General features: G+C 39.8%; 1 protein-coding gene across 7 annotated transcripts in view; it reads left to right on the top strand.

The window, feature by feature from the left end:
* The window catches only part of CADPS2 (calcium dependent secretion activator 2), a 555,077-nt gene that overhangs the window by 484,983 nt on the left and 42,578 nt on the right, over positions 1-27,516 (top strand). For 4 of the 7 annotated variants that reach the window (XM_061165697.1, XM_061165694.1, XM_061165699.1 and 1 more), the window contains 7 exons: positions 668-809; positions 4,470-4,625; positions 6,202-6,349; positions 7,082-7,096; positions 13,999-14,073; positions 27,202-27,285; positions 27,385-27,417. In XM_061165697.1, coding sequence (XP_061021680.1) covers positions 668-809; positions 4,470-4,625; positions 6,202-6,349; positions 7,082-7,096; positions 13,999-14,073; positions 27,202-27,285; positions 27,385-27,417 — 653 coding nt within the window. The remainder of the gene's footprint in view (positions 1-667; positions 810-4,469; positions 4,626-6,201; positions 6,350-7,081; positions 7,097-13,998; positions 14,074-27,201; positions 27,286-27,384; positions 27,418-27,516) is intronic. The other 3 variants (XM_061165698.1, XM_061165696.1, XM_061165695.1) reach the window with 2 other exon arrangements.

Here is a 27,516-nt window from a genome sequence, read left to right as displayed (position 1 = left end):
AGTCCATGGAATTCCCCAGGCAAGAATACTGGAGTGGGTTGCCATTTCCTTCTCCAGGGGATCTTCCTGACTGAGGGATCAAACCTGGGGCTCCTGCATTTCAGGCAGATTCTTTACCATCTGAGCTACAGGGAAGTCTGAAGAATTGGGACTTTCCCAGTATTCCCAAGCAAGAATACTGAAGTGGATTGCCACGCCCTCCTGGACCTTCCTGACTCAGGGATCTAATCCACATCTCTTATGTCTCTTGGTTGGCAGGCGGGTTCTTTACCGCTAGAGCCACATGGGAAACCCACGAAGATTATAACTCTGGTTAATTGCCGTATTTCCATGTGTCAAGATCTTTAGGGCACTCCACAGTTCGCTTGAATCTCCAACAAGTGGCCAAATGCCTCGTGAGCTAAACCTTTTAGAAAATAAAACCATACCACCTGCCAGGAAGATTTTATAGAGATACATTTATGGTTTTGACAGCCATATGGAGAAGGTGACTATACTTCTGGGTTCGTTTTCATTGCATGACATCCAGTATGAGGAACAAAGCCCGTTATTCTCTGTATTTTATTGGTTCTATGTCATACTCTTTCCAGAAAAGTTTTTCATCCATATTTTCCAGATGCCTGCTATAAGCCCTCTGACAAACTCTGTTTCTGCTTGACTATTTCAGCACTTTTATGTAATGGAAAATTTCATAAACACTTGCAAGAGATCTTTGTGCCCTTGGTTGTCCGCTACGTGGATCTCATGGAGTCCTCCATCGCTCAGTCAATTCACAGAGGTTTTGAGCAAGAGACATGGCAGCCTGTCAAGTAGGTATCTTGCGTTAGTGTCCACAGAGCCCCTGTCTCTTCTCTCCTGCCCTGATGACTTTACACATGGCCATCTGTAGTTATTGCTTATGGTGGTCCCTTCCCACGTTGTTTGTTTCTTTACAGGAATATCGCCAACAGTCTTCCCAATGTAGCTCTTCCAAAAGTTCCAAGTCTGCCTCTTAATCTTCCACAGATACCTAGCTTTTCTACTCCTTCGTGGATGGCTCCTTTATATGAGTCCACGTGTGTATCCCTCACTTCTTTCCTGGTGGTGTGTTAGCTGGTGCATGGCCTGGGCTGTGTTCTGTGCAAATGTGTTTACATTGCATGGCATTTATCATCACTGGTTGAGGAATACTATGTTTTGGTTTTATTTGTTTGAGTTTTTGAAGCTATTAAGCTAAGCTTAACATATCGATGATACATAATATATATAGATTTTTTTTTTAATACTCCCAGCATTGATGTTCATATGTGATCTGTGGGGCAGGGTCGTTTTGTGACCTAGGTTGTGACTCTAGTCTAAGTGATATAACCAGAGTTTTCCATATTCAGGCAAGCGGTGTGGTTAGCGCTGTGTATGTCCAGGATCCTTTGTTGGCTCGTTGTGTGATTTATCTTATCTATGTAGAAAAACCTTTGTAAGAACAGCTTTAAGAACACAATCTTTTCCTGCTTTTATCTTAGTCTCACCTTTAAAGAACCAATAATGCAGGTTGCAGAGGAGGGTTTGTCCTTTGTTCCTCAGTGCCAGCAAGTCTTCTTTTGTCCTTTCATGTACCCTTTGTTGCATCTTGTTATTTTTAAATAATCTTTATATCATTACAAACCATATTTATTAACTCCAGATTGTCACAAGCCTCCCTATTGCAGATTTGGTAAATGAGAGTCATTAAAGTGAAAAGGACATGAGCTTTGAAATCTATCAGCTTTACATTTAGATCCTTATTCCTCATTAGCTTAGCCTATTCATCCTTAAGTCTTCCTTAACCTCAGTTTCCTGAACTCTAAAATGGTTATTACATCTAATTTAAAGATGTTTTGGGGAGGATTTAAAAAAAAAAAAACTGTGAAAAGAGCCTGGCACAGTCTAGGGTCTCCATAAATGATAACTGCTATATAACTACAATCTACATTATGAGTGTTATTACCATAGTTATTATTACATTATCACCAATCATCATTATTACCCATAACTGAATGGTTTCCAAAAGTTTGAACCTCACAGAAATGAAATGAACTCAGTAATAGCCCATGCTTTGCACAAGATCTCACATGAAGTCAGCTAGAAAAAATAATAATTTGAAGAAGAAAATTAGCTACCGTTAATTGAGATAGCCAAATTCTTTTTCTCGGTTAAGCCTTGTGACAACCCTGTGAGGTAAATATCACTTTCCCCTTTTTCCAGTTAAGGAAACTAAGTCACCAAGAAGTTAAAAGGCAGAACTGGCCCTTGTCTCCCAGTCAGCACATGACAGGCTTTGAACCCACATTTGTATAAATCATCTTAATAGATGCTCCTCCAAATCTCTCCCTGTCTATAAAATTCTGGCTTTTATAGCTCTAGGAGTGAATGCCAGTAAGGTAAGTTTACTGCTGGCATTTTCAGGAAATTATCTCAGACTCCATTTTTCACATTTGGATTCTTTAACCTGTGATTAATACTTTTAGGGATAGGTCACTAATCAGAAGTAATATTAAAATGAAAAAGCTATGAATAAATTGCAGGTTATACATGCCAGCTTGAGAGAAAACCTATTTACATTTTTCATCTATTTAATTGTAACAAACACTTGTTACCTTAATTACATTCCCAATTAAGCATATGTATCATTTAGAATCATTCTGTAACAGAATCAAAGAACAAAAAAAACATATATCCATATTCTCTATAAAGATTTATTTGTCACATATTATGAGAAAGTCCATTTTTATTAGAATTCTACCTTTACTATTTGGGATTTTGTCTTAATGGTGGGTTTTGTTGCTGTTGTTTTGTTGAAAAATTATAAGAAATAAATTTGCTTCTTTGTTAATGACATTCAATTACTCTTAAAACATGGTTCTTCTAATCTACCAAAGTGGACACTGTAAGTGTATCAGAGGATTTTGCTTCATGATTTTTTTCACTTATTTTTATTATATAAGTAGCAAAATGAAGAATTAAATATAGTGTTTTCTCAAACTTTTTTTTACAGCAGTGTCAGTATGGTTCTCTGGTTCTTTTGTTTAATGATACTTTTGGGGCACTAACTATTAAGGTTTGGAGACAGTCAGTGAAGAAAGTGCTGTGGGTAATGTTCACTGCTTTGCTGTGATTGCTCCCTTGAGAATTTAACTCTGAGGACATCTTAAGGGCTCAATGAGGAGATCATGAGGAATTACTGGCAGAATGGGAGGAGGAGAGCAGGGTAGATTGGTGATGGAGCTGAGATGCTGAGGCAGTGGGGGAGCAAGGGCATAGAAATAAGCCTTTAATTAGTCAGAGCAGGAGGTGATTGTTTTTAAGCTGACTAATTAAGATATGTTTAGCTAAACAATGTGGTTATTTAAAAGAATTTTTCTTTATAAAAATTTTCCACCATGCCCTTGTGATAAATTAGTTTATCTTAAATTTTTTTCTTTTATAAACCTGAAATATAAATTTCAGGTTAGTATATGTTAAATGTTGGAAAGCTAAGCAGAAGTGAATCATAGAGCAGTTGTTTGTTTTTCTTTTGTTCTCTTTTATAATTAAGTTGCAGTATACATAGGACTGTTATTTTCAAATCATCTCTTTTCCTCTTAGGCTGTACACTAGGTTTAATGGAAAGTAAATAATACTATCATTGGCCCAAATATTATATACTCTGACACTAATTACCTCCTTGCATGGTGTGAAAACATGGTCCCTAGAGTAACCTTACCATAGTAGTGAAGGCATAGCAGACCTTGGCTTCTTGGTTAGATAAATGGAAGGACCTGAAATATATGATGTTGCTCTGACTTGAGAGCACCTTGTATATCTTTTCTCTGTTAGACCATACCTTGTACTAAGTAAGGTTTAATTATGAGCGAGGAAAGGCCCAAAACATTTCAAAATAGAGGCAAGATTTGCTTCCCTACCCAATCTATTATTTCATTCCCGATACCTGTTTCACCTTACCTGTAACTGAGAAATTTAAAGCCCTGAAGGCAACATACGTGAAGACAAACAGAAACCATCATGATTACAGAAGCATATATGCATGAGTTGAGTAAAGCTTATAGTTGCCATCATATGGATTTTCTTGCATAAAACATACTTCTTTGAATTTCTAGGAGAAAATATGTATTTTATGTTTATCCTAGAGGTTGATAAAGAACATTTGTCTGTTCCTATGTATATAAGTTTATTTTTTTCTTTAGTAAAGACCATTATCCATTATTTTACCCCTTTTTATGAAATTTTACTGCAGTATTTCTATTTTGTTCTCCTTGCCTTGCCTCATTCATTAAGAAGAAGTAAAAAGGAAAATTAGGAGGTTGAGCAAAGAAAATATTGATCATTAGAGGTTTTATGTAGCATTTTTTCACTGACAACAATTGATACAGAAAATAAATAAATAAATAATGTATGGGTGATCCATGTAGCTAATAGTGGAAGTTCACAATGTTCATTCTTCCTTTTTCTTCTAGCAATGGCTCAGCAACATCAGAAGACCTTTTTTGGAAACTTGATGCACTGCAAATGTTTGTCTTTGATCTTCACTGGCCAGAACAAGAATTTGCCCATCACTTAGAGCAAAGACTTAAACTAATGGCCAGTGACATGATAGAGGCCTGTGTCAAAAGGTAGACATATATTTTCAAGTTGCTGCTTACTCTGCCAAGCACCCAAACTACCACATTTCACCAAGTACGTTTTACATAACTATCACAAGAAGAGTTTCAATTTGTATAGCTTTTCCAAAATTTAAAGGACATTACATACTAATTTAAAGGACATTATGTACTTGGACCTAAACTCTAAGGATGAATGTACTTGATACAATTGGCCCACTACTTTTTTTCAGGTCTCCTAACTATTGCTGTTGGGGCTTCCCAGATTTCCCTGGTGCTAAAGAACCCACCTGCTAATGCAGGAGACACTAGAGAAGTGGGTTCAATCCCTGGGTTGGGAAGATACCCTGGAGGAGGGCATGCAACTCACTCCAGTATTTTTGCCTGGAAAATCCCATGAACAGAGGAACCTGGTGGGCTATAGTCCATGGAGTCACAAGGAGTTGGACACAACTTAGCGGCTAAACAATAAGCCATTGCTCTCAGCCATAGCACCCATACTCATATTAATCCTTTCTGTTGTGTTTATTGTTATCTCTGGGAATGCTATGCTTTAAATCCCCAAGGCCGTGCTTCCTGAGACACATGGAGAGATCTGTTCAGTACTTTATACATTATGTACTGTGTTCACGTGCTGAGAAATGGCATGGCAAACTTCAATGATGATCATTGCCATCAGTTGCTCTGTTTTCTGGTATTCTCTGTCCACATCAGATGAGTTCCAAGTGTCCATTTACATTCTTCAGAACTTAACCAGAAATAAGTTATGAGGCTTTGAATTCTTCCACATGCGCTTTCATTTTATTTAATACTTTTTACAAAATCAGCACTTCATCCTAATTAGCATTATTTTCCCCATTGCCTTTGTTCATGAGATATACAAGAGCAATGCAGGCAGCCTATTGGAATAACAAATTCTGGTTGGAACAACTGGATAATACTGAATTCTTCAAAACAAGAAAAATTATCTCTTTAAAATAATGTTTAATGGCTTTTTAAAACAAGGCCATGAATTAGATTATTTAATATTTAAAAAACATCAGGTTTGGCATGTGTGATTCTAATGCATCAAATCTATGGACATCCTTTGGACAGTTTAGCAAAACCATTTCCAAATCATCTATTATGCAGTTTCTTAAAAAAAAAAAAAAAAAAACCCTAAATGCAACTTCAGGTGTTTGAAAGAGAAACTAAGTGACATAGAAGAATTATACATTCTGTGTTGCACATTAATTATGTGTTTTAGTTTCCCAAATTTGTCCTTTTTTTTTTTTAATTTGATAAACCCGAACACAGAGGATTTGTTCTGCTTTAATATTACTACTTGGATACTCACTCAGACATCTAGTGTGTACTCTGAATGGAAAAACTTCACGGTTTCACTTAACTGTCTGAGTGAGTATCCAAGTGGTATCACAGTCTGATCTTTCATACAAGACACCTAAAAAGAAGAGCATCCCAGCTCCCAGGCAATGCCACACTCCGTATTTGCATGTTTTAAATTAGCATCTTGTAGTGTTGATTTCACTTTTACAAATCAGGGGGACATGTCAGATTTCTTACTCCGAATTCATGTTTTAATGAACAGAACAAGAACTGCATTTGAACTCAAGCTGCAAAAGGCAAGCAAAACCACTGACTTGCGCATCCCAGCTTCTATGTGCACGATGTTTAACGTGCTAGTTGATGCCAAAAAGCAAAGCACCAAGCTCTGTGCCCTGGATGGAGGACAGGAGGTAAGTGGATTGAATGTCGCATGTGGGAATGTAGGGTGCCCTGGCAGAGAAGTACATACTGTTTCCAGAAGTTTCTTACTTGACTAGTTGAAAAAGACCTAGTTCCCCATACATGTGTTTGATCTTTTCTGTATTATAATAACGGAATGCCCCTTTCTCCTTTGCTCTTATCAGATTCTTCTTTTTAATACAAAGACTGCCCCAAATTTTACAAGTGGCCATTGAGTTTCAGATATACCTTTTAATGGCTTAAGTGTTGTGTATTTACATAAACCTTGCTTTTCGCAAGCAAATGAGAAAGCTAGAAAGCTACTTGATTTGTTTATACAAATATAGAGTATCCAGAGTTTGCATCCAAAAAACAGGCCACAGAAAATAGCCCATGAAATATTTTATTTACACAGAAGTTTCCTTTTTTTTTTTTTTTTTTTTAAAGATCAAGTAGAAATATACTGGAAAATTGGTCTTTGCTTTTTTCAATGAATGCCCCATTGTTTCCATTTGATTTCTATTTTGTTTGGTTCTGTATTCAGAAAGAGTTTATTTTACCCCATGATTTTATTTTTGTTCAGAGTGGTGATTGGGTGAAATGGATCTCTTTTTCTTAGATTATCTCTTTAAGTTAATATTTTGTTGCATCTTTGCCCATTGTAATTACTTTTTCATCATTTCTTTATTTTTCCCTTATGTTCTCCTTCATCGTGTTTTATTTTCCCTCATGGCATGATCCAGTTTGATAGTCAGTGGGTAAGTTTCATTTAAAAACACACACACACACACACATTTTCATTTGAATTGTTATTCTTGTAAGTGTACCTTTTTTGTGTTCATCTTTTCAAATTAAAATAATTCCATTTTCAGGTTTTTGGTTGGTGTGTATGTGTATAATACTACATTGCAATATCCAAAGATGCATTAAAGCACATGTAAATACTTTCACCTTAAATAATGTCAAAGGGAAAGTTTCTTCACCGTTGAGCTGCAGAATCAACAGACGACTTTACAATTTTTTAAGATAAAATTATTTAAAACCAAGTGAATGCACCCTTCTTTAAATTCTAAATAAATTCAGAAGCAGAGTGATTGTTAACATTTTTAAGATGCATATATATGTAGTGTATAGTTTCACTAATAGTATTAAAAGAATTTAGAGTTAGGGGCTATAGATGACATATAGCATATATACAGGGTAACCTATAAATTTGAGGACCAGGAGGCTACTCTTAAGGTCCCTCCATACAGAAGAACCCAGTTGTGAATTTTAGTGAGGGATATGCCCACTGTGATAACAGCCTTTCTCCTCCTACTCCTACTACCCTACTGGGATAGCACCATCATCAGATTCAGGGAAGGGCAGGCCTGTGTCAGGCGCCTTTCCCCTTCCGCACACAGGTTTTCTTGAGGTACCACCCAGAACCTTGGAGGAACATCACTGAAACCCTTTATACCTTACACGATTGACTAGATTAAATAAATATTTTTTAATAAGTCAAATGCTTCTGTGCTCTACGGATATGTTAAATCTTATGAGTCTTAGAGTTGACACGTGGGAGTCGAACTCAGAACCAACTCTTCACTGGGCTAACAACTCTAATCCAAGCAGAAGGGCTTAGGTAACCACTAAGAGGATAAGAGGTTTCCCAGGTAACAAGTGGTAAAGAATCTGCCTGCCAGTGCAGAAGATGCAAGAGGCACGTGTTCAGTCCCTGGGTCGTGAAGATCCCCTGAAGGAAATGGCAACCTGCTCCAGTATTCTTTCCTGGGAAATTCCATGGACAGAGGAGCCTGGGCACAGTCCATGAGTTGGACACAACTGAGCACACACACACAATACTACACAAAGAGGATAAGAAGGTCCACTATTTTGAATGCTGTGCTTATTTAACCAAGAGACAGACATTAGCTATTTGGCCATGATATGTGCACGTATCCACGTATTTCATTCTTTGAGCAATTCAGGGGGAAAAAGTGTATTTCTAATACCACAGCATACAACCTTACAGACTCAGTAAGGAGCTGATACATGTTATCGAGTGTTCAGTTTTGTCATTCTCTGATCTCTTGAAACGTGATTTATTATCTCTAATTATTCGAATGAGTAGGCAGCTGGCTTGGCTATCAATGGCTCATAACCACTTCTTGGTTTTCTATAGCCAGATGTAAACCTTTTATTGTCTGCTTGAGAACATTGTCTGTCCCTTTATACACATGTCCATTTTTCATCAGGTTTATGGAATCATCTTGCCTCTTCCATTAATACTGCATTTATCCATTTGTTCTTGTTTTCACATATACTGCAGTACCTGACGCACAATAGATACATAGTAAATATTTGTTGAATGAGCAGACTGATTTTTTGTCACTGCTTTAAAAATCTTACCCCCATTAAAAAAATCCTGCCTCCCCTGTAAGAAAAAACTCACTCCAATACTCTGAAAGAAAAGCAGGCACACACACAAATGACAAAACATTGTTGCATTGTCAAATGATTCTTTACATTAATAGGTGGATGATTTTGAAGAGTAATCTGCTGCTGCTGTTCATTATGTCTGCACCTGTACCTTCTCACCAGAGACAATTAGTTCCCCACAACTTTCACACAATTAATATACTTCAAAATGTGCAGGTGTAAAACCCATTAGCAACCCTGAAAAGTGGTAAACAAGAGTTTCCATGCACAAGAAGTATTTTATACTTTGCTTTTAATCTCCAGGAAATATATACATGTAATTGCACAGGCTTTTCCTCTCTGTACATGTTTAAGACAAGTTTGGGGATGATTGCAAAGTGATGAATACATTACATGCGTAGGTAAGCACATAGATAGGACCCCATTGTATAGCAAGCAACAAATTAAAGTTGTTGAAGAAACTACATTATTATACAGTTTGGAAACTCATAAAGATATATAGTATACTATATAGATAAACCTAGGAGATTTTATTTTTTCGAGATTTTATTTTTTCTAGATTTAAGGGAATTACCTCTGCACAATCTCTAGTAAATTTATTATATCATCATTGCTGGGACAAAAGCTTACCAACTCCTTACCCACAGTGAAGCCCCTTCTGGACTCCTGAATTATGATTCTGTTTTCTTACGTGGCATACGATGATGCAGACACTCTCAGCCGCAGCCCGGAAAAGCATTTAATGGAGTAATTAGTGAGCGAATGATCTGCTCTTATGACAGCTGTGTGTAATGAGTCAGCAATCTCAGGCCAGGCCCTCAGGGACAGATGTGGAGATCCGAAAACCACCAGTGCTAAGAAATCCTCGTTATCCATCCCTGCAAAAGAGCAGATGACTGCATGGGCCTTCAGCTGTCATATGCTCTCAGACCTGCTGTATCTCATGGTCCATCCATTGAAAGTGAGAACACATTAATGGAGCAACTCAGGGACCCCTACTTACATGGGATTTGTTCTCAATTGCAGTAAAATACTTCCATTTCCAGAACTAACAATCCAATACCTTTAAAATCATCCCAGCAGAAGGACCAAAATTTTTAAATGCTGGATTACACAGGCATTTGGCTAGTCTTCATTTCTTACATGTTTGCATGAAAACAGTCAGGTGAGATGAGGATATTTACCCATGTGTGAGGGAGCCAGGAAATGGCAACCCACTCCAGCATCTGTGCCTGGAGAACCCCATGGACAGAGCAGCCTGGTGGGCTACAGTCCACGGGGTCGCAAAGAGTCGGACACGACTGAGCAACTTCACTTTCACTTTCTTTCAGGGGAGCCAGGACTTCAGACCCATACCTGATCTGAATTCCCTGGGCTCCATGAAGTAAAAACTCCTCAGTCAGTCATTCAGTCCAGTCGCTCAGTCGTGTCTGACTCTCTGCAGCCCCATGGACTGCAGCACACTAGGCTTCCCAGTCTATCACCAACTCCCGGAGCTTACTCAGACTTATGTCCAACTAGTTGGTGATGCCATCCAGCCATCTCATCCTCTGCTGTCCCCTTCTCTGCCCACCTTCAATCTTTCCCAGCATCAGGGTCTTTTCCAATGAGTCAGTTCTTCACAGCAGATGGCCAAAATATTGGAGCTTCAGCATCAGTCCTTCCAATGAATATTCAGAACTGATTTAACTTAGGATTGACTGGTTTGATCTTGCAGTCCAAGGGACTCTCAAGAGTCCTCTCTAACACCACAGTTCAAAAGCATCAATTCTTCGCTGCTCAGCTTTCTTTATAGTCCAACTCTCACATCCATACATGACTACTAGAAAAACCATAGCTTTGACTAGATGGACCTTTGTCGGCAAAGTAATGTCTATGCTTCATAATATGCTGTCTATGTTGGTCATAGCTTTTCTTCCAAGGAGCAAGCTTCTTTTAATTTCATGACTGCAGTCACCATCGAAGTTCATCTTAATCCAAGTGCAGAGTCACCTAATGGAGAAGCAGGGCACTGACAGTTTACTTTTGAGGTCAGTTGTGGAAAGAATTCATCTAAGAATGATTTGGAAAGTACCAGTTTGTAGAAATCATTGATCCAATTTGAAATATTCTGATAGAAATTTTATAGGCTTTTACTGTTGCAGACAAAAACTTGGCAGGTTTTGAACAAAAATTTGGTCTGCTAATCTAAATGAAAACCTATCAACTTTAGCTTAGGAAATGTCCATGTTTCCAGATAAATTCTGTTCATACCTGTTTTGCTCTCTTTGTGTGTTTATTTTTGTCTTTGGAAATTATCTGGATCCCCTAATGAATAACTTTTTTCGAGCTAACTTTCTGTTACCTGTATGTGGCGTTTCTGGGTTATTCTCTTTGCAGAGTATGTATGTAAAATGTGAATTCTGCAGCCACCTCCACATTTCCACCCACAGTGCTCCTAGACCACATCTGCTACCTGTGCAGCTGGAACAGACTCTGGAAGTTCCCAGCTGCTTTCAGTTTTAGTATTAGTGGAAATCAGAGCTGATCAGATAAATTGACAGTAGCAAACTACTGCCCAGTCACTCGGTCATGGCCAACTCTTTGCAGCCCCATTGACTGTAGACCCGCTAGGCTCTTCTGTCCATGGACTTTTCCAGTCAAGAATATTGGAGTGAGTTCCCATTTCCTACTCCAGGGGATCTTCCCAACACAGGGAATGAACCCACGTCTCTTGTGTCTCCTGCATCAGCAGGCAGGTTCTTTACCATTAGCACCACCAAAATCTCATTAAAAAAAAAAAAAACAACCTAGCAACCATTATACTGTTTAGGTTTGCCTCCTGGGTAACACATTTAAAATGTATACTTTTCTTTTTTCCCCTCTTTTTAAATTATATACTTTTTAAATCAGAGTATAATTGCCTTACAATATTATATCAGTTTTTGCTCTACAGCAATGCAAATCAGCTATAAGTATACATATGTACCCTTCCTCTTGAGCCTCTCTCCCACCCCGTTTCTTCATGTTTAACTTGATCTCTTTCCCTCCCTCTGCTTTTGGCTAAATTAAACATGAAAGAAAACAGCAGTCTAAAAGTGTGTATTATAGGAGAATTGGATGGCTCCTAGAGCCTGCTTTTCCCTGCCTTTCAATAAAAAAAGGATATAAAAAGACATCCTTAGCGGCTCATCTCTTGATTTTAAGAAATTGCCAAAAATCAGTGCAACCCAAAAGTCAACTGTGTAGAAGCTCTGCTGTTCTATATCCAATAGCTTTCTGATGCCATTTCATTATTTTTTTAGTTAAAAATGAAATTTATGGCAAAAAGAGATAAACATTGAGGGTAAGGCATACGCAAGAAGATGAAACTTGGCAGCTTCAGGTGACTGAATGTTCTGTAGCACTTTCCGTGTAGAGTAAGGAGAGAAGCTTGAAGCCCATCTCCTGTATCCCTTTCCTCTTCTACCCCAAGGAGAAGCCTCAGTCTGCTATTTTTATTTCCTCCTGCTACACAGCCGCAAATCTGGAGAGAGAAGGATGTGAAGAGTGCTTGGAGGGGAGCCAGCAGAGCTCATTTGCATAAGCTCCGCCCCTGCCTGGTCAGCAGGAGTTTCAGCTAGGAGAAGGGGGTTGGGGGAAGAAGGAAGTGATGTTTTTGTTCCTGTGCCTCTGGGGTCTTCTTGGTCATCTCAACTACCAGCCAGGTTTTAGGCCAGGTTTTTCAACCTCTTCCCCTTCTACCTTGCTTTCCTTTGTTTTGTGGTTTTGTTTTTCCTTTTCCCTCTCTTCAAGCTGTTCTGAAAACGAAACAAAAAAAATCTACAGCAGTAGGAATCCACCCTCCAGATTTCCCTTCTGTTTGTCCTTCGGGGAGTACAAATTTGGGGATCAGTAAGGCTTTAGGTGAGACAGACACTTAGTATGTTATTTCCCGGAGTGATAAATACATGCCTAGAAAGTTCCCTCTTCATATATATGTGCTTAATTTAAGACCACTTGTCAACACACACACACAGGCATACACACACACACAAGCAGGAAAAGAAAATAATTCCCATGCTCCAAAATTCTGCCTCCTTTCTTCATTATTTATGCAGGTAGATGATGGCTTGTCACTTTGAAAGCCTGCGGGGGGACCTCATTCCTGCATGTTCCAGAACAGACCTAAGTTGATGTTTTGTTCTGTGTGGAAACTTTGAGACATGTTTTCAGAAAGAAAAATAGCTTTCAAAAACTCACATCTTTGGAAACCATTCAACCAGCAGCTGTTAAGTTGGTCTAATGTTTATACTGACCTGAGTACTTTTACTCCATGCATTATGTTAGCTGTTCCAAGAAGCCTTGAACCATCAAGATAGGGTTAGTCTTTACAAGTCACATTTTCTGTGAAGTGGCTATTGCGGACAATCAGCCGTCAGATAAATGCTTCTAAAGGAAGAATTACTGTTTCAATGAATGTGCCTTCACACACCGCCAAAGCCAAAGCTCCTGCTAATTTAAGAAGAGAACTCTCTAGTAGTCTCTAAAGAAAGCAAAAAATAATGAGTCTTTCAGGTTTATTTTAAATACATCTTTTTTTTTGCATTTACTTAAAGGCGTCATTTTCATGAGGAAGCAGTAAAAAAGCTATGGGGAGTGAGTGCCGTTTCATTGTACCTTTTATGGCCTATTAATTTGTTACCATCTATCACCTTTGTTGATGAAATTTTAATTTTGCCCTTGCTTGAGCATATTGTAAGAATTGTATAAACTGCAGCTCCCCATGCTGACAAAAAGGTCCTTTCAGCGAGAACAATTGGGAGCTCATTTTATTTCTAGAGCACATTTAAAATAACTTATGAATGAGAGTTGTCAGACATGAAATGCTGTATTAATTAAATCTTTTTCCAGTCTTTTTGCTTCTCCGGCTAAACCAACCCTTTAGAAAAATACTCGGCCACCTTAATTATAGAGGAGAAGACAAAAAGTATCCTTCACATTCCTCTGTCTGAATAAGAATAAGAACTCAATTCATCTGTATAATAACCCCATTAGCTGCTTAACTCAACAGAGCACATGGGAAAATTTTCAAAACCCACAATGTAAAAAGTGTTGATGGGTGGATCATTTTCAAGGTTTTGTTCTTTTAAGGTGCAAAATGGTCATTTTGTGTAAATCTGATGTGTCATAACTAGTAGCTTTAAGGCATTTATGCATAATGACATAAATAAGTTTTGTGTCCACTTCAACTAATGCATCTTTGTCTTTTAATATCTAGCAGCAGTACCATTCCAAAATAGATGATTTGGTTGACAACACTGTAAAAGAAATCATTTCACTCCTAGTTTCAAAGGTAAGGTATTCTTTATATAATTTTCAACTGTGAATTTTTAGAAATGTATGTCTTAGCTTTTGAAATACCTGATTGAGAAATAGTAACTTTAAGGTAGATGTGAAAAAGTTCGTATTTTAAGAAAAGTTAGGATCAAATTATGAACACTCTTTGTCAGTAACTTTTGGGTTTTTGTTTGATTAATTTTGGCTTTTTTTTTTTTTTTTCAGTTGTCCTTCTAAAAATAACTCTCTTGTCCAGTAACACCTGACCCTTTCACACTCACGTTCTCTTACTGTTTGTCTCTAGGGATGAGTTGAGTGGCCATCAGTTCTTGGAATTAGCTTGTTGGTTGTGGTGGCAGCACTGGGACTCTAGAACTGGTCTCACAGGTGGACAGAGAAGGTTGACAGGGTGATGTCTGAGGTTCTCCACTCTCAGAGGCCTCCCACGATTTCCTGTATGAGGTTTCAGATATCTTTGGCAAAAGCTATGACCTTGAGTTGTATAAGTAGAGATGAAGCATCAATGAGTGTTCCATTTAAAATTCCACTCAGGGCTTCCCTGGTGGCTCAGATGGTAAAGAACCTGCCTGCAACACAGGAGACCTGGGTTCAAACCCTGGGTCAGGAAGATCCCATGGAGAAGTGAATGGCAACCCACTCCAGTATTCTTGCCTGGAGAATCCTCATGGGCAGAGGAGCCTGGTGGGCTACAATCCATGGGGTCGCAAAGAGTTGGACATGACTGAGTGACTAGAACTTGGATTAAGGTGGAACAGACTGCCATAGGTGACGTTTGAGATCAGGGTCTGATAGGAAAAGAGATGGACAACCTGAGAGCCTGGGAAGCTGAAAGAGCGAGGAAAGAGGATGCGTGGGTCCCTGAGGGGCACTTGGATAAGAACAGATACTTGATTGAAGAACCCCAGATCAGACTTCATAAAACAATTAGAAGTATATACGAATGCAAAAGAACAAAAATATACAAATATACCTGCAATTCAGTAAACAGACATAGGACATGTTGTTTATTTTTTTCAAGGTCTTTATTGAATTTGCTACAATATTGCTTCTGTTCTATGTTTTGGTTTTTTAGCCACAAGGCATGTGGGTTCTTAGTTCCCCAAGGAGGGATCAAATTCACACTTCCTGCATTGGAAGGCAAACTCTTCCCCACTGGACCACCAGGGAAGTCCCCATATACATGTTGCTTAGAAAAGAAAAGATAGAGATGCCCAATAAGCATGAAAAATGTTAAGCCTCATTAATTTAAACCATACCAAAAACTAAAATTTACATAATATTTTCTTCTAGAAATTAGCACAGATGTTCTTAAGCTATCACTTGATTTTAGAAAAGGTCAAATGGGACACTCACATTTTCTGTATATGGAGGTATAAATGACTACAACCTTTCTAGAACATAGTTTAGAACTCTGTTGAGTACATTGATACCCAGCACCTAAAATCCTTTTTGTATTTTTTTCTTTCTACCTAGAGAGATGCACAAAATTTATATGCATTAATAGTTGTCACATTATTTCAAATTAAAAACTGACATCAACTTTAATCTCTAACATGAGATCAGTGGTAAATTATAGGACATCTATATTAAGAAAGTTTGCTTTCAAAGACTATAATATTAAAGTTTCATAATATAGTGTTAAGTGGGAAAAAGGCTCAATATTTAGAAGTGGAAACTATGATCTGAATTGTTATCACGTACAGAAAAGACAGGTAAATATGAGAATGTCAGCAGAGCTTTCATCTGGGTGGTGGGATTATAGTTAATTTGCGGGTAGGGAGGATTTCTTAGAATTTATTCTGTGTGTTTTCCAAATTCTCTGGTAGCAGGTACTCAGGTGGGAAAAAGTCACACAAAAAAATGATTTTAGAATAACACCACCTCCCATTTGTTCTTGCTCTGCTGGCTTCTACCCCAGAACTGAACACCCACACTTACAACACACACTCACCAACAAGGGCAAAGGAGAAGGGTTAACAGGAAAAGCTTCTGGCAGGTGGGGGAGGAGGTGAACCGCAGGAGAATGAAGCTTCTAGAAGAAGAACCAGGAGGTTCCTGTCCTCCCAGGAGTCCAGCCAGCCCGTCGCTTTTAGCAGCAGTGTACCACCAGCACGCCAAAGGGACATAGTTAACAGAGCACCTTCATTGTCCATGAGCTATCCAGGGAAATTTTATTCAGATGGAGCCTCACTAGCAGCACAGTTCCTCTGTGGAAGTTGTCTTTCGTGAGAATGATACATAAACGGAGCTACTGAAGGGCAAGGGCTTCCCTGGTGGCTCAGAAGATAAAGAATCTGCCAGATCCCCTGGGGAAGGAAATGTCCACCCACTCCAGTATTCTTAACTGGAGAATTCCATAGAGAAAGGAGCCTGGCGGGCTATAGTGCACGGGGTCGCAAAGAGTCAGACACGACTGAGTGACTAACACTTTCACTTTACTTTTTTTTCACGCAGTTCATAGGGCATACCAGGTGGCGCAGTGGTAAAGAATCTGCCTGCCAGTGCAGGAGACATGGGTTCAATCCCTGGGTCAGGAAGATCCCCTGGAGGAGGAAGTGGCAACCCACTCCAGTATTCTTGCCTGGAGATTACCGTAGGCAGAGGAGCTTGGCAGGCTGCAGCCCATGAGGTCACAAAGAGTCAGGCATGACTGAGCATGCACTCACACACATGCAGTTGATAAAGGTTTAAATAGGCAACAAGGCAAAAAAGACTGTAATTAGTTTTGGTTGGGGGGAGGAGGGGAGGAGGGAGTGCAGAAAAGGTAGGCAGGGCTGCACATCATCTCTGCATTTGTTTCTGGCGAAGTAAGAAACCTAAATTTTTCTATATCAAGTGCATTTGGATAATGACAAAACTAGTATATCTGAGTCAGGAAATGGTGTTCCAGAAATCAGCAGCATCCACTAGAACTGTCTGTGATGATACAGATGTTTATCCTGACCATGCAGTGTGGTAACATGTGGCTGTAGAGCACTTGAGACGTGGCTAGTGCAACTAAGGAATTGAAATTTTCATTCTAATTCATTTTAAATAGCCTATTGAAACTATTAATATTATATTTAGTAATCAAGTCTAGATTGTAGTTATCCTTTCTCCTACAGTCAAATAGCACTTTTAAATAATCTTAAGTTTAAAAGTATAAAGTAAATTCATTTGGTAGTTTGGGTCACCATCTTAATTAAAAATGCTATTTGCACAAAGATGACAATAAATAGTAAATTTTATATCATTAAGCAAAGATAAATCATGACAATTCTGTTATACAATCCTTAAATGCTAGCATGCCAAAAAATTGCCTGAGAGCTTTTTAAAATGCAGATGCCCAAGCCCTGCTTTCCAGGAGTTTTGGAAGCAGGACAGGAATGTGCATGTTTAGCCACTCATCATGGTGATTTTGATGTAGGGGTTCCTGAGTCAGACTTTGAGAACCACTGCTCTGATGACCCTGCACCTAGATGGCTATATAAACTACCTTAAGATTAGAGCATATTTAAAAATAAGACAGCCCCTGAGATAGTGTGTTCCCATTTGTTTTCACCAAAGAAGAAATGGTTTTTTTAAGAGATATTTATGAAGTACCTACTGAGAAAGAGTGACTATACATGTGTTACTTAATTCAAACTGCATACATAGCACCTAGGAAATAGGTGGGCTTACCCTATTTCACAGATAGGAATCTATTCTGCAAACCAGCAGAGTGAACTAACCAGAGTCACACACCTAATAAGTGCAAGTGTCGAGATTCAAAGCTTTGAGTTTCAGATTCCCAATCCAATGCGCTTGCTGATTTCAGATTTCCAGGAAATCAGTAAAAAGCAAAAGACTGTGAAAATTAGAATATGTAACTTCTACATTGATGATCATTATGAACGGCAAATTCTAAGAGATTTGTCCTAGACTTTTTATACCATATTAATTATTTCAATATTATATTAATTCAATATAAAGTAGATTAATAAAATAGTGAATTCCTTGAATCCCAAGTGTTTCTTTCCATACTTTTAAGTTGTCGTGCATATTGAGAAATATGTTTATTACATATGGATGAATAAAAAATAACATATCCTTCTTTTTATCTCTTCAATTCTACTTCTGCATCCTCTTCTTATCCACATGTCTTCACAAATATTTTAAGATGATCCAGGGCTGTTAATCACATGTAACACCCAACAGCATATGTCCCACCTACACACCCATTTTTCACACCTGGAAAAGATCTCAGCTTTCTATCCTGTGTTCTCTCTACCTAGCTGCTAAATGGTGGTATTCTTGACTTTCCATCTATGCTCTTCTCTTGAACTCATTCCATACATTTCTGTGACTTTCACACTTCCAGTTTAACTATATGTTGGTGGTTCCCTTAGCATATAGGGAAACTCCTCTCCCTGAGAGGTAGTATGTAATCTTGCTGCAAAGCCCAGCTACAGGCCTGAGGAGTTTAATTGTTCATCCTAAGAGCAATGAGAAGTCACTGAAGAGTTGGCGTGGCAGAGAGCAGCAGTAGGGAATTAATCATATTTATCTGCATTATAAGATGATTCATTTGATTGTACACAGCAAGCAGATTGAGAGGGAGTAGGAAGGAGGCTGTAACACTGGTCTCTGTTGGACTAATCCAAAGACATTTAAGATAGACAATGGGCAGGATGCTAAAGACTGAATGTCTGTGTTCTCCCACAATTCATATATTAAAACCTAATCCTTAGTGTGGTGATATTTGGAGGTGGTACACTCCATAAAGCTCCCTAGTCCCTTCTGCCAGGTGAAAACAAGCCAAAAGATATCATCTGTGAACAATGAAGTGGGTCCTCATCAAGCATTGAATCTGCTAGCACCTTGATTGTGGCCTTCTCAGCCTCCAATTCAGTTGCTCAGTCATGTCTGACTCTTTGCAATCCCATGGACTGCAGCACGCCAGGCTTTCCTGTCCTTCACCATCTCCTGGAGCTTGCTTAAACTCATGTCCATCAAGTCAGTAATGCTATCCAACCATCTCATCCTCTATCATCCCCTTTTTCTGCCTTCAGTCTTTTCCAGTATCAGGGTCTTTTCCAGTGAGTCAGTTCTTTGCATCAGGTGGCCAAAGGAATGGAGTTTAAGAATCAGCATCAGTCCTTCCAATGAATATTCAGGACTGATTTCCTTTAGGATTGACTGGTGGGATCTCCTTGCAGTCCAAGGGACTCTCAAGAGTCTTCTCCAACACCACATTTCAAAAGCATCAATTCTTCGGTGCTCAGCTTTCTTTATAGTCCAACTCTGACATCCATACATGACTACTAGAAAAACCATAGCTTTGCCTGAGAGACTTTCCTGGAGCTAGAGTTCTGCCTCACTCCCAAACATACTGTTGTAACTTGTAACTCCTAGCAAAGCTAGGCACTTCCCTGACTGCCAAGCTTGGGGTCTAAGTAAAAGTACCTAGTATCTTTATTACTAGGTAACACCATGAACACAAGTCCATTGAAAGTCTGTGATCCAACAGATTATGTTAGTAGTTCTAATTCCCCATGCAATTACAGAATGGTCAAAGAGCCCAGGAAAAGGTGACCAAGAAAAGAAAGTTCAGTCCACACGCTTTGCCCACCTCTGGTTGCTCCCCTAGCAGGGACCTCGGGTACCTCTTGGCATTGGCAGGTCAGTATAAACCCCTGACAAGGCTCCCCTTTTTTGGGGCTGCCTTCAGTCATTACGAGGCACCACGAAACCGCAGAGCAGGACCTAACAGAAGCAGAGATATTAAGAGGTAGCAAGAATACACAGAAGAACTATACAAAAAAGATCTTCACAACCCAGATAATCACGATGGTGTGGTCACTCACCTAGAGCCGGAATGTGAAGTCAAGTGGGCCTTAGGAAGTATCACTACCAACAAGGCTAGTGGAGGTGATGGAATTCCAGCTAAACTATTTTAAATCCTAAAAAATGATGCTGTGAAAATGCTGCACTCAATATGCCAGCAAATTTGGGAAACCCAGCAGTGGCCACAGGACTGGAAAAGGTCCTGGAAGGCTTTCATATCTCTCCTTGCTAGTCTTTGGAACTCTGCATTCAAATGGGAATATCTTTCCTTTTTTCCTTTGCCTTTAGCTTATCTTCTTTTCTCAGCTATTTGTAAGTTCTCCTCAGACAACCATTTTGCTTTTTTGCATCTCTTTTTCTTGGGAATGGTCTTGATCACTGCCTCCTGTACAAAGTCATGAACCCCTGTCCATAGTTCTTCAGGCACTCTGTCTGTCAGATCTAATCTCTTGAATCTGTTTGTCACTTCCACTGTATGACTGTAAGGGATTTAATTTAGGTCATACCTAATGGTCTAGTTGTTTCCCCTACTTTCTTCAGTTTAAGTCTGGATTTGGCAATAAGGAGTTATGATCTGAGCCACAGTCAGCTCCCAGTCTTGTTTTTGCTGACGTCTAGAGCTTCTCCATCTTCGTCTGCAAAGAATATAACCAATCTGATTTCAGTGTTGACCATCTGGTGATGTCCATGAGTAGAGTCTTCTCTTGTGTTGTTGGAAGAGGGTGTGCTATGACCAGTGTGTTCTTTTGACAAAGTTCTATTATCCTTTGCCCTGCTTCATTTTGTATTCCAAGGCAAAACTTGCCTGTTACTCAAGGTATCTCTTGACTGCCTACTTTTGCATTCCAGTCCCTGATGATGAAAAGGACAATTTTTTTTTCAGTGTTGGTTCTAAAAGGTCTTGTAGCCTCCAGACTATGAGAAGTTGTTATTGTCTGTAAGCCATCCAGTCTATGGCATCCGTTGCAACAGTCTGAGCAGACTAAGACAAGGGGTTAGTAGTGGGGAGAGGAAGGAGAACATTGAGGATTCATCTAGGTTTACAGCCTGAAGCCCGAGATGGATGTTGATGTGTTTCAGTGATGCAAGGTGTCCAGGGAGAGGAACAGATTTAGATGAAAAGACAGTCATATCAGTGTCAGGCATTTGGGAGTTGAGCTACCTCTGAAATACTAGAAGGAGGACATACCAAGGGAACATTCAGATATTTAGGTGTTTGGGGCTGGAGTTCAGAGGAAGGATATGGGATTGATTGAAATACTAATGTAACCGTAAGATGTCAACCATTGGAAATGATTCTATCAGTAGGTGCTATTCTCAGGCATATGTGTTATAACTGGAACCCCTGTGGAAGATGTGGAGAGATGAAAACCACCTTAAAGAAAGTAAAAGCAAAAGCTTCCAGGGGACTTCCCTGTCAGTCCAGTGTTTAAGACTCCGTGCTTCTGATGCAGGGGGACTTGTGTTCAGTTCCTGGTGGAGGTACTAAGATCCCAAATGCTATGTGATGTGGCCGAAGAAAAAGTTTCTAGCCAGAAAAGGACTTAGATAATTTTTACCAAGAAAAAACAATGAAGGCAGGAACGTTAAATCTTGCCAAGGAAAGGATACAAAAAATGCCATATTTATTGCTACCTGATATCAAGGCTATGATTTTTCCAGTGGTCATGTATGGATATGAGAGTTGGACTATAGACAAAGCTGAGCACAGAAGAATCTATGCTTTTGAACTGTGGTGTTGGAGAAGACTCTTGAGAGTCCCTTGGACTGCAAGGAGATCCAACCAGTCCATCCTAAAGGAGATCGGTCCTGGGTGTTCGTTGAAAGGACTGATGTTGAAGCTGAAACGCCAATGCTTTGGCCCCCTGATGCGAAGAGCTGACTCATTGGAAAAGACCCTGATGCTGGGAAAGATTGAGGGCAGGAGAAGAAGGGGACGACAGAGGATGAGATGGTTGGATGGCATCACCTACTCAGTGGACATGGGTTTGGGTGGATTCCGGGAGTTAGTGATGGACAGGTAGGCCTGGTGTGCTGCAGTTTATGGGGTTGCGAAGAGTCAGACACGACTGAGCGACTGAACTGAACTAATTGTTGTTGCTCAGTCACTAATTCATGTGTCCAACTCTTTAGCACCCTGTGGACTACAGCATGCCAGTCTTTCCTGTCCTTCACTATCTCCTGGAGTTTGCCCAAACTCACGTCCATTGAGTCAACAAGGCCACCTAACCATCTCATCCTCTGTTGTCCCCTTCTCCTCCTGCCCTCAATCTTTCCCAGCATCAGGGTCCTTTTCAGTGAGTCAGTTCTTCTCATCAGGTGGCCAAAGTATTGAAGCTTCAGCTTCAGCAACAGTCCTTCCAGTGAATAATCAGCGTTGATTTCCTTTAAGATTAGTTCGATCTCCTTGCAGTCCAAGGGACTGTCAAGAGTCTTCTCTAACACCACAGTTCAAAAGCATCAATTCTGCGGCACTCAGCCTTCTTTATGGTCCAATTCTCACATCCATACATGACTCCTGGAAAAACCATAGCGTTGACTAGACGGACCTTTGTTGGCAAAGTGATGTCTCTGCTTTTTAATACACTATCTAGGTTTGCCATAACCTTTATTAGAATTAATTAACTCGGACAAACTGGGAGTTCAGGAGAGTTAGACTGCATTCCTGCTTCATGCTAGCAACTGGGTCTCCTTGCATGACTCAGTTTCCTCATCAAAAAAGCAGGAGCATTGGATGAGAAAAATATCCACAGCCTTTTCTCAGTCTAAAGCAAAGATCCTTATATATCTTTGTGTGTGGAGGCCTCGGGGGCCTGCATCTTTTCTGCCCAAGCTCTCAAGTTCCATAGCACACATGATGTGTTAGAGTTAAAAAACAACCCTGAGATCACCTAGCAGGGACTTTTCAAGCATTTTTATGATGTCTGTGACATAATTATATATACTTTTATGACGTTTTTGAGATACATCAGTATTTAATGTCTTCAAATATGTCTTAGACGTTGGTTGTTCAGTCACTAAGTCATGTCCAACTCTTTGTGACCCCATGGACTGCAACCTGCCAGGCTCCTCTGTCCATGGGATTTTCCAGGCAAGAATTCTGGAGTGGGGTGCCATTTCCTTCTCCAGGGTATCTTCTCAACCCAGGGATTGAACCCTGGTCTCTTGGGTTGACAGGCGGATTCTTTACCACTAGTGCCACCTGGGAAGCCCATAAATACATATACATCCACACGAAGACCTATTCTTCTTGATAACCTGGAATATTTTTCCCTGTATTTCCCTTAAAAGGGCCAAAGGACAGATCTGACCTGTCTGGATGATGTAATTAGAGTATCTTCTCCCCCAACCCTAACTCAACCAGATTAAGTCAACTATTTTTTTTTTTTTTAGATTTGTTTGTTTATGTGTTTTTGACTGTGGCATGTCTTCTTAGCTTTATATACACATAGGAAAATGCCTCTTAAACCCTGTTAAAACCCAGCAGGAAATTTAAACCCATATGCCGTGTGGCACAATGCAAGTTTCATTCTACTGGTCACTTCATTGCGCCTTCATCTTTAATTTCCCTGAGGGTGTACATGATGAGGCAAAGTTGGTAATCACCCAGACAGACTTTAGGTGCTCAGTATTATTCCAACAAACCCAGTAAATGACATCCACAGTAAAGAGCAGGGAAACAAAGAGATTACAGGGTTTCATTCCCACCCGACATTCTCAAGAGAACAGAGCTCAAGGCAATCTGTGAGTATTTATATACTCCCTAAGCTGTACAGAGAAAGTTCACAGGAAGCAGTTAAAGACACAGCAACTAAATCCAGCATTTCACTGGATTTTTTTTTTTGGATTCTTGCAGCTTTACACAGTTAAAAGCCAGGTGGAAACTACATCGCTGTTAGTCAATGTTGATATTGATAGACGTGGGGTTTTAAGGTAGCTCTTCCACCACGTGTGCCTTGACAAAGAAAACCTTCCTGTTGGAACCATATGGCTTACCTGGGTGATCCCAGGGGGCCAGGCACTGCTCACTGCCGTGTAAGCACTTAGAGTCCCTGCTTGTGCGGCCTCCCCCGGGACCCTTTGGAGTAGGAAGGATCCCAGGGAGACACTCTGCCCTGTTGTTAACATGGAGGCCAAGAATTCTGTGGCATGCCTGCAGCAGGACCACCCATCCACACGTTGGCCTCGGTGGGGTATAACCTGGTGCTGTTCATACTCTAAAGAAAGGACAACCTAGGCAGGCTGCCGTCTGCCACAGTGGGGAAACTTCTGCCTGATCTGTGGGGGTCATCTGCTGATGGACTTGCCCCAGTGTTGTTTTAGCCACTCCATTTCAGCTGTCCTGCTCAGGTCCCATGCTACCATGTGAATGAAGCTTACCCACTCTCCTCCAGTGGAAGTCAGTTCAGTTATACTGTTTGTCCCTCATCACTTCCTGCCTTGTCCCATGACCAACTGTATACATCTCTTTCTCTCCTGCTAGTTTGTATGTTCCTGGAGGGAAGGTTCTAAGAGTCATACTTTTTGTATTTCCCATATTGTGAAGTGAAGTCGCTCAGTCATGTCCAACTCTTTGCGACCCCATGGACTGTAGCCCACCAGGCTCCTCCACCTGTGGGATTTTCCAGGCAAGAGTACTGGAGTGGGTTGCCATTTCCTTCTTCAGGAGCTCTTCCCAACCCAGGGATCGAACCTGGGTCTCCCGCATTGCAAACAGACACTTTACCATCTGAGCCACCAGGGAAACTCAAATAATAATAATAACCAAATAGTATTTATTGAACACTTATTATATACCAGGTACACTACTGTCATATCATTTAATTATTACAACTTTGTAGTGTGATGATAAAAAACAGAGCTTTGGAGCCAAACCACCTGTATCCAAAGCTTCCCTCCTCTACCATCAGCCCCAAGACCTTGAGACAGATAGGATTCCGACCTGGGTCTTCTGACTTATGGTGTCAACTCTATCCTGCCTCCACAGATATCATTTCATTGAATAAGACCCATTCTCTCATAACCAAATTTATTATTTCTCCTTACCACTGAACAACCCCACGGTTACCCCCACTAACTTGTAACTTAATATGTGTAGGTTTTTAGACATATAATCCCTAGTGATTTAGCTAATCATACCAATGATATTCATTCTTTACATCTCTTAGTGTGTTGCCATTTTCACAGGCCCTTCATCTGAATCATCTCTGTTGATCTTCACCCCATCCTTGTGGTGGGCAGAGCAGTGTCATCCTCCTCGTTTTAGTGATGAGTACGCTGAGGCTGGAGAAGCTGAATGTCCAGCCTCTTAGCTCACAGCCAAAGAGTAGGCAGAGCTACAACTCGACCTCAGACCTTCTAAACCCATCCAAGGTCGGCCTCTAGCTTGGCTGGCCCCTCAGCATCACTCCCGTGTAGACAAATGCTTGCAGGCACCAGGGACCAGGTGCTGTGCTAGAGCCTTCAGCGGTTCAGGTTGTCTGGTAACCATAGCAATGGTCGCTCTCCTCATGGCAAATGAGATCACCCAGTTCACACTAGCGCTCAGGATTTGAGTTACTAGAGACGAGGCATTTTCCACAGAGGGCCATTAAGTTTGGAATTCCCTTCCCCTGATCTGACAGAGCCCTGGAGTATTGGCTTTCTGGGTCTTTGCCAACCACATCAAGTTGAGTTAGCCAGCTGTGATAGGTAAGAAATCTGAACGAGCAGGAGGAAAGTGCTCAGTTGACTTTTAGTTGTGAGCAATTTGTGATTTTGTGTTTTTTGCTGTTTGTGTGCCCTAGGATAACTAACCAACCATATATAATTCTCGTTCTTTAAAAACAACATTTTAGTCAGCGGTTTGCATGAATTTGTTTCTGTGTTCTTACATCATGTCGCAAATGATGTGATGGAGAAACCTATAGGGAAGTTTTTGTTTCTTTTGCATAAACTATTTTGCAGTAATTGACCAGCCATAGAGAAAAGATTATCTCCTGTGCACTCTCAGTGAGCTCCCTGGTCACCAGAGACCAATAAGCTGTGTCCCTGGAACTATTATCACTTTGTTGAAGAAGCTGCTATGTGAACAAAAACCAGCCTTCATTAATTTCCCTTTTCGTATTTAAAAAACCTTGTCAGTATTTTCCCTTTGGGAAAGTATAATTTTTCAATAGTGCATATTATTTTAGTTCTAAAAAGGAAAGATGTAGGGTAGTAGATCCTTATTAACATCTCTTCTTTATCTTCATGTCAGATCTTAATGTTCCCACTCAATGAAATAAAATGTTCCACATTTTTAATTACATTACGTATATGTATCTTAATTTTCATTTCATAGAAACTAAAAGTTTAGAAAGGTAGAACTCTTAAGACAGTTTAAATTCCATACCACTCCCCCAACACAAACACACTGTTTGACTGATGGGGGAACTGGTGCACTTGTTGTCTGGACCCCACATAGCAGTCAGTAACAGAATCAGGATATATTTTCTCAGTCTGGTGCTCTTTCCATTGTACCCTGGCGTGTGTGTCTCTGTTTGAGCTCCTGATTGCTTTGTAAGCTTCTGAAAGCTGGGGTGATCCTTACGTGTCCCAGTTGGAGCTGCTTGGTGAATACTCGCTAGCTAATGTATCAGACTTCATTTTAGTGTTACAAGAGCCTCAGATGTTGCACCTCCTTTTCATTATCTGTTCTCTTTTTCCTTCAGCCTCTTCTGTGATTAGAAAAAGTTGGGGAATGGTCAAGTGATATATGATAGAATGGGATTTGAACACTTGACCATTGTTGCTTCTAAACATCTGTATTTTTTTCTTGAGGTGTTATTGACCTGCAACACTGTATTAGTTGCAGGTATACAATATAATGATTTGATACCTGTATGAATTTCAAAATGGTCACCAAAATAAGTCTGCTTAACATCATCCATCCCCATTCATAGTTATAATATTTTTCCTTGTGATGAGAACTTATCTATACTGGAGTTGAAAGTTATTTTCAACTTACTTAGCTACAAGGAAAAAAAGGAATAGTCTCAGGGATTTAAAGTTATTTACTAAGTGGTTTAAATTATCTCACACATAGTAACCAGACTCCTATTATACATTGTTCTTTTGTCTTTAAAAATGTACATATTATTTCCTGATAAGGGAAAGGACCTTAGAGTTCATCTTCAAAATAAGAGAATAAACATCATAAGCCAACCTCTTAGGTGTGAGTTTGTACATTTTGGGTTTTTGTGCCAAAAAGAAGAAGTTGGTCCAGGAATTGTTTGCCCTGTTATGCGTTTGTGTGCACAGTCCTACCCTAGATACTCAACCATAAACTGTGTTCTAGTTTGTTTCAGTGCTGGAAGGGGTGTTGTCTAAGCTCTCAAGATATGATGAAGGCACTTTCTTTTCATCCATCCTGTCATTCACTGTGAGTATTTTGAATGAGTTCTCCTCTCTCTTTTGACTGCTGTCATAGTACTTATCAGTTAAGAAAATAATTCTCATAATTATCTCTTTTCCACTTAAGGTGAAAGCAGCTGCAAAATATGTTGATGTTCCAGTAAGTATTTTTTATTTGCTTTTAAAAACTATATATAATTCTTCTAAAAATGTATCTATGGTTCACCATCGGTTTATTTCAAATCTTTAAACCAGTGTG

Source organism: Dama dama, chromosome 18 (assembly GCF_033118175.1).
Source record: "Dama dama isolate Ldn47 chromosome 18, ASM3311817v1, whole genome shotgun sequence".
NCBI lineage: Eukaryota > Metazoa > Chordata > Mammalia > Artiodactyla > Cervidae > Dama > Dama dama.
The sequence above is the reverse complement of the archived record's forward strand: the minus strand, read 5'-3'. Positions and strand labels throughout refer to the sequence as shown.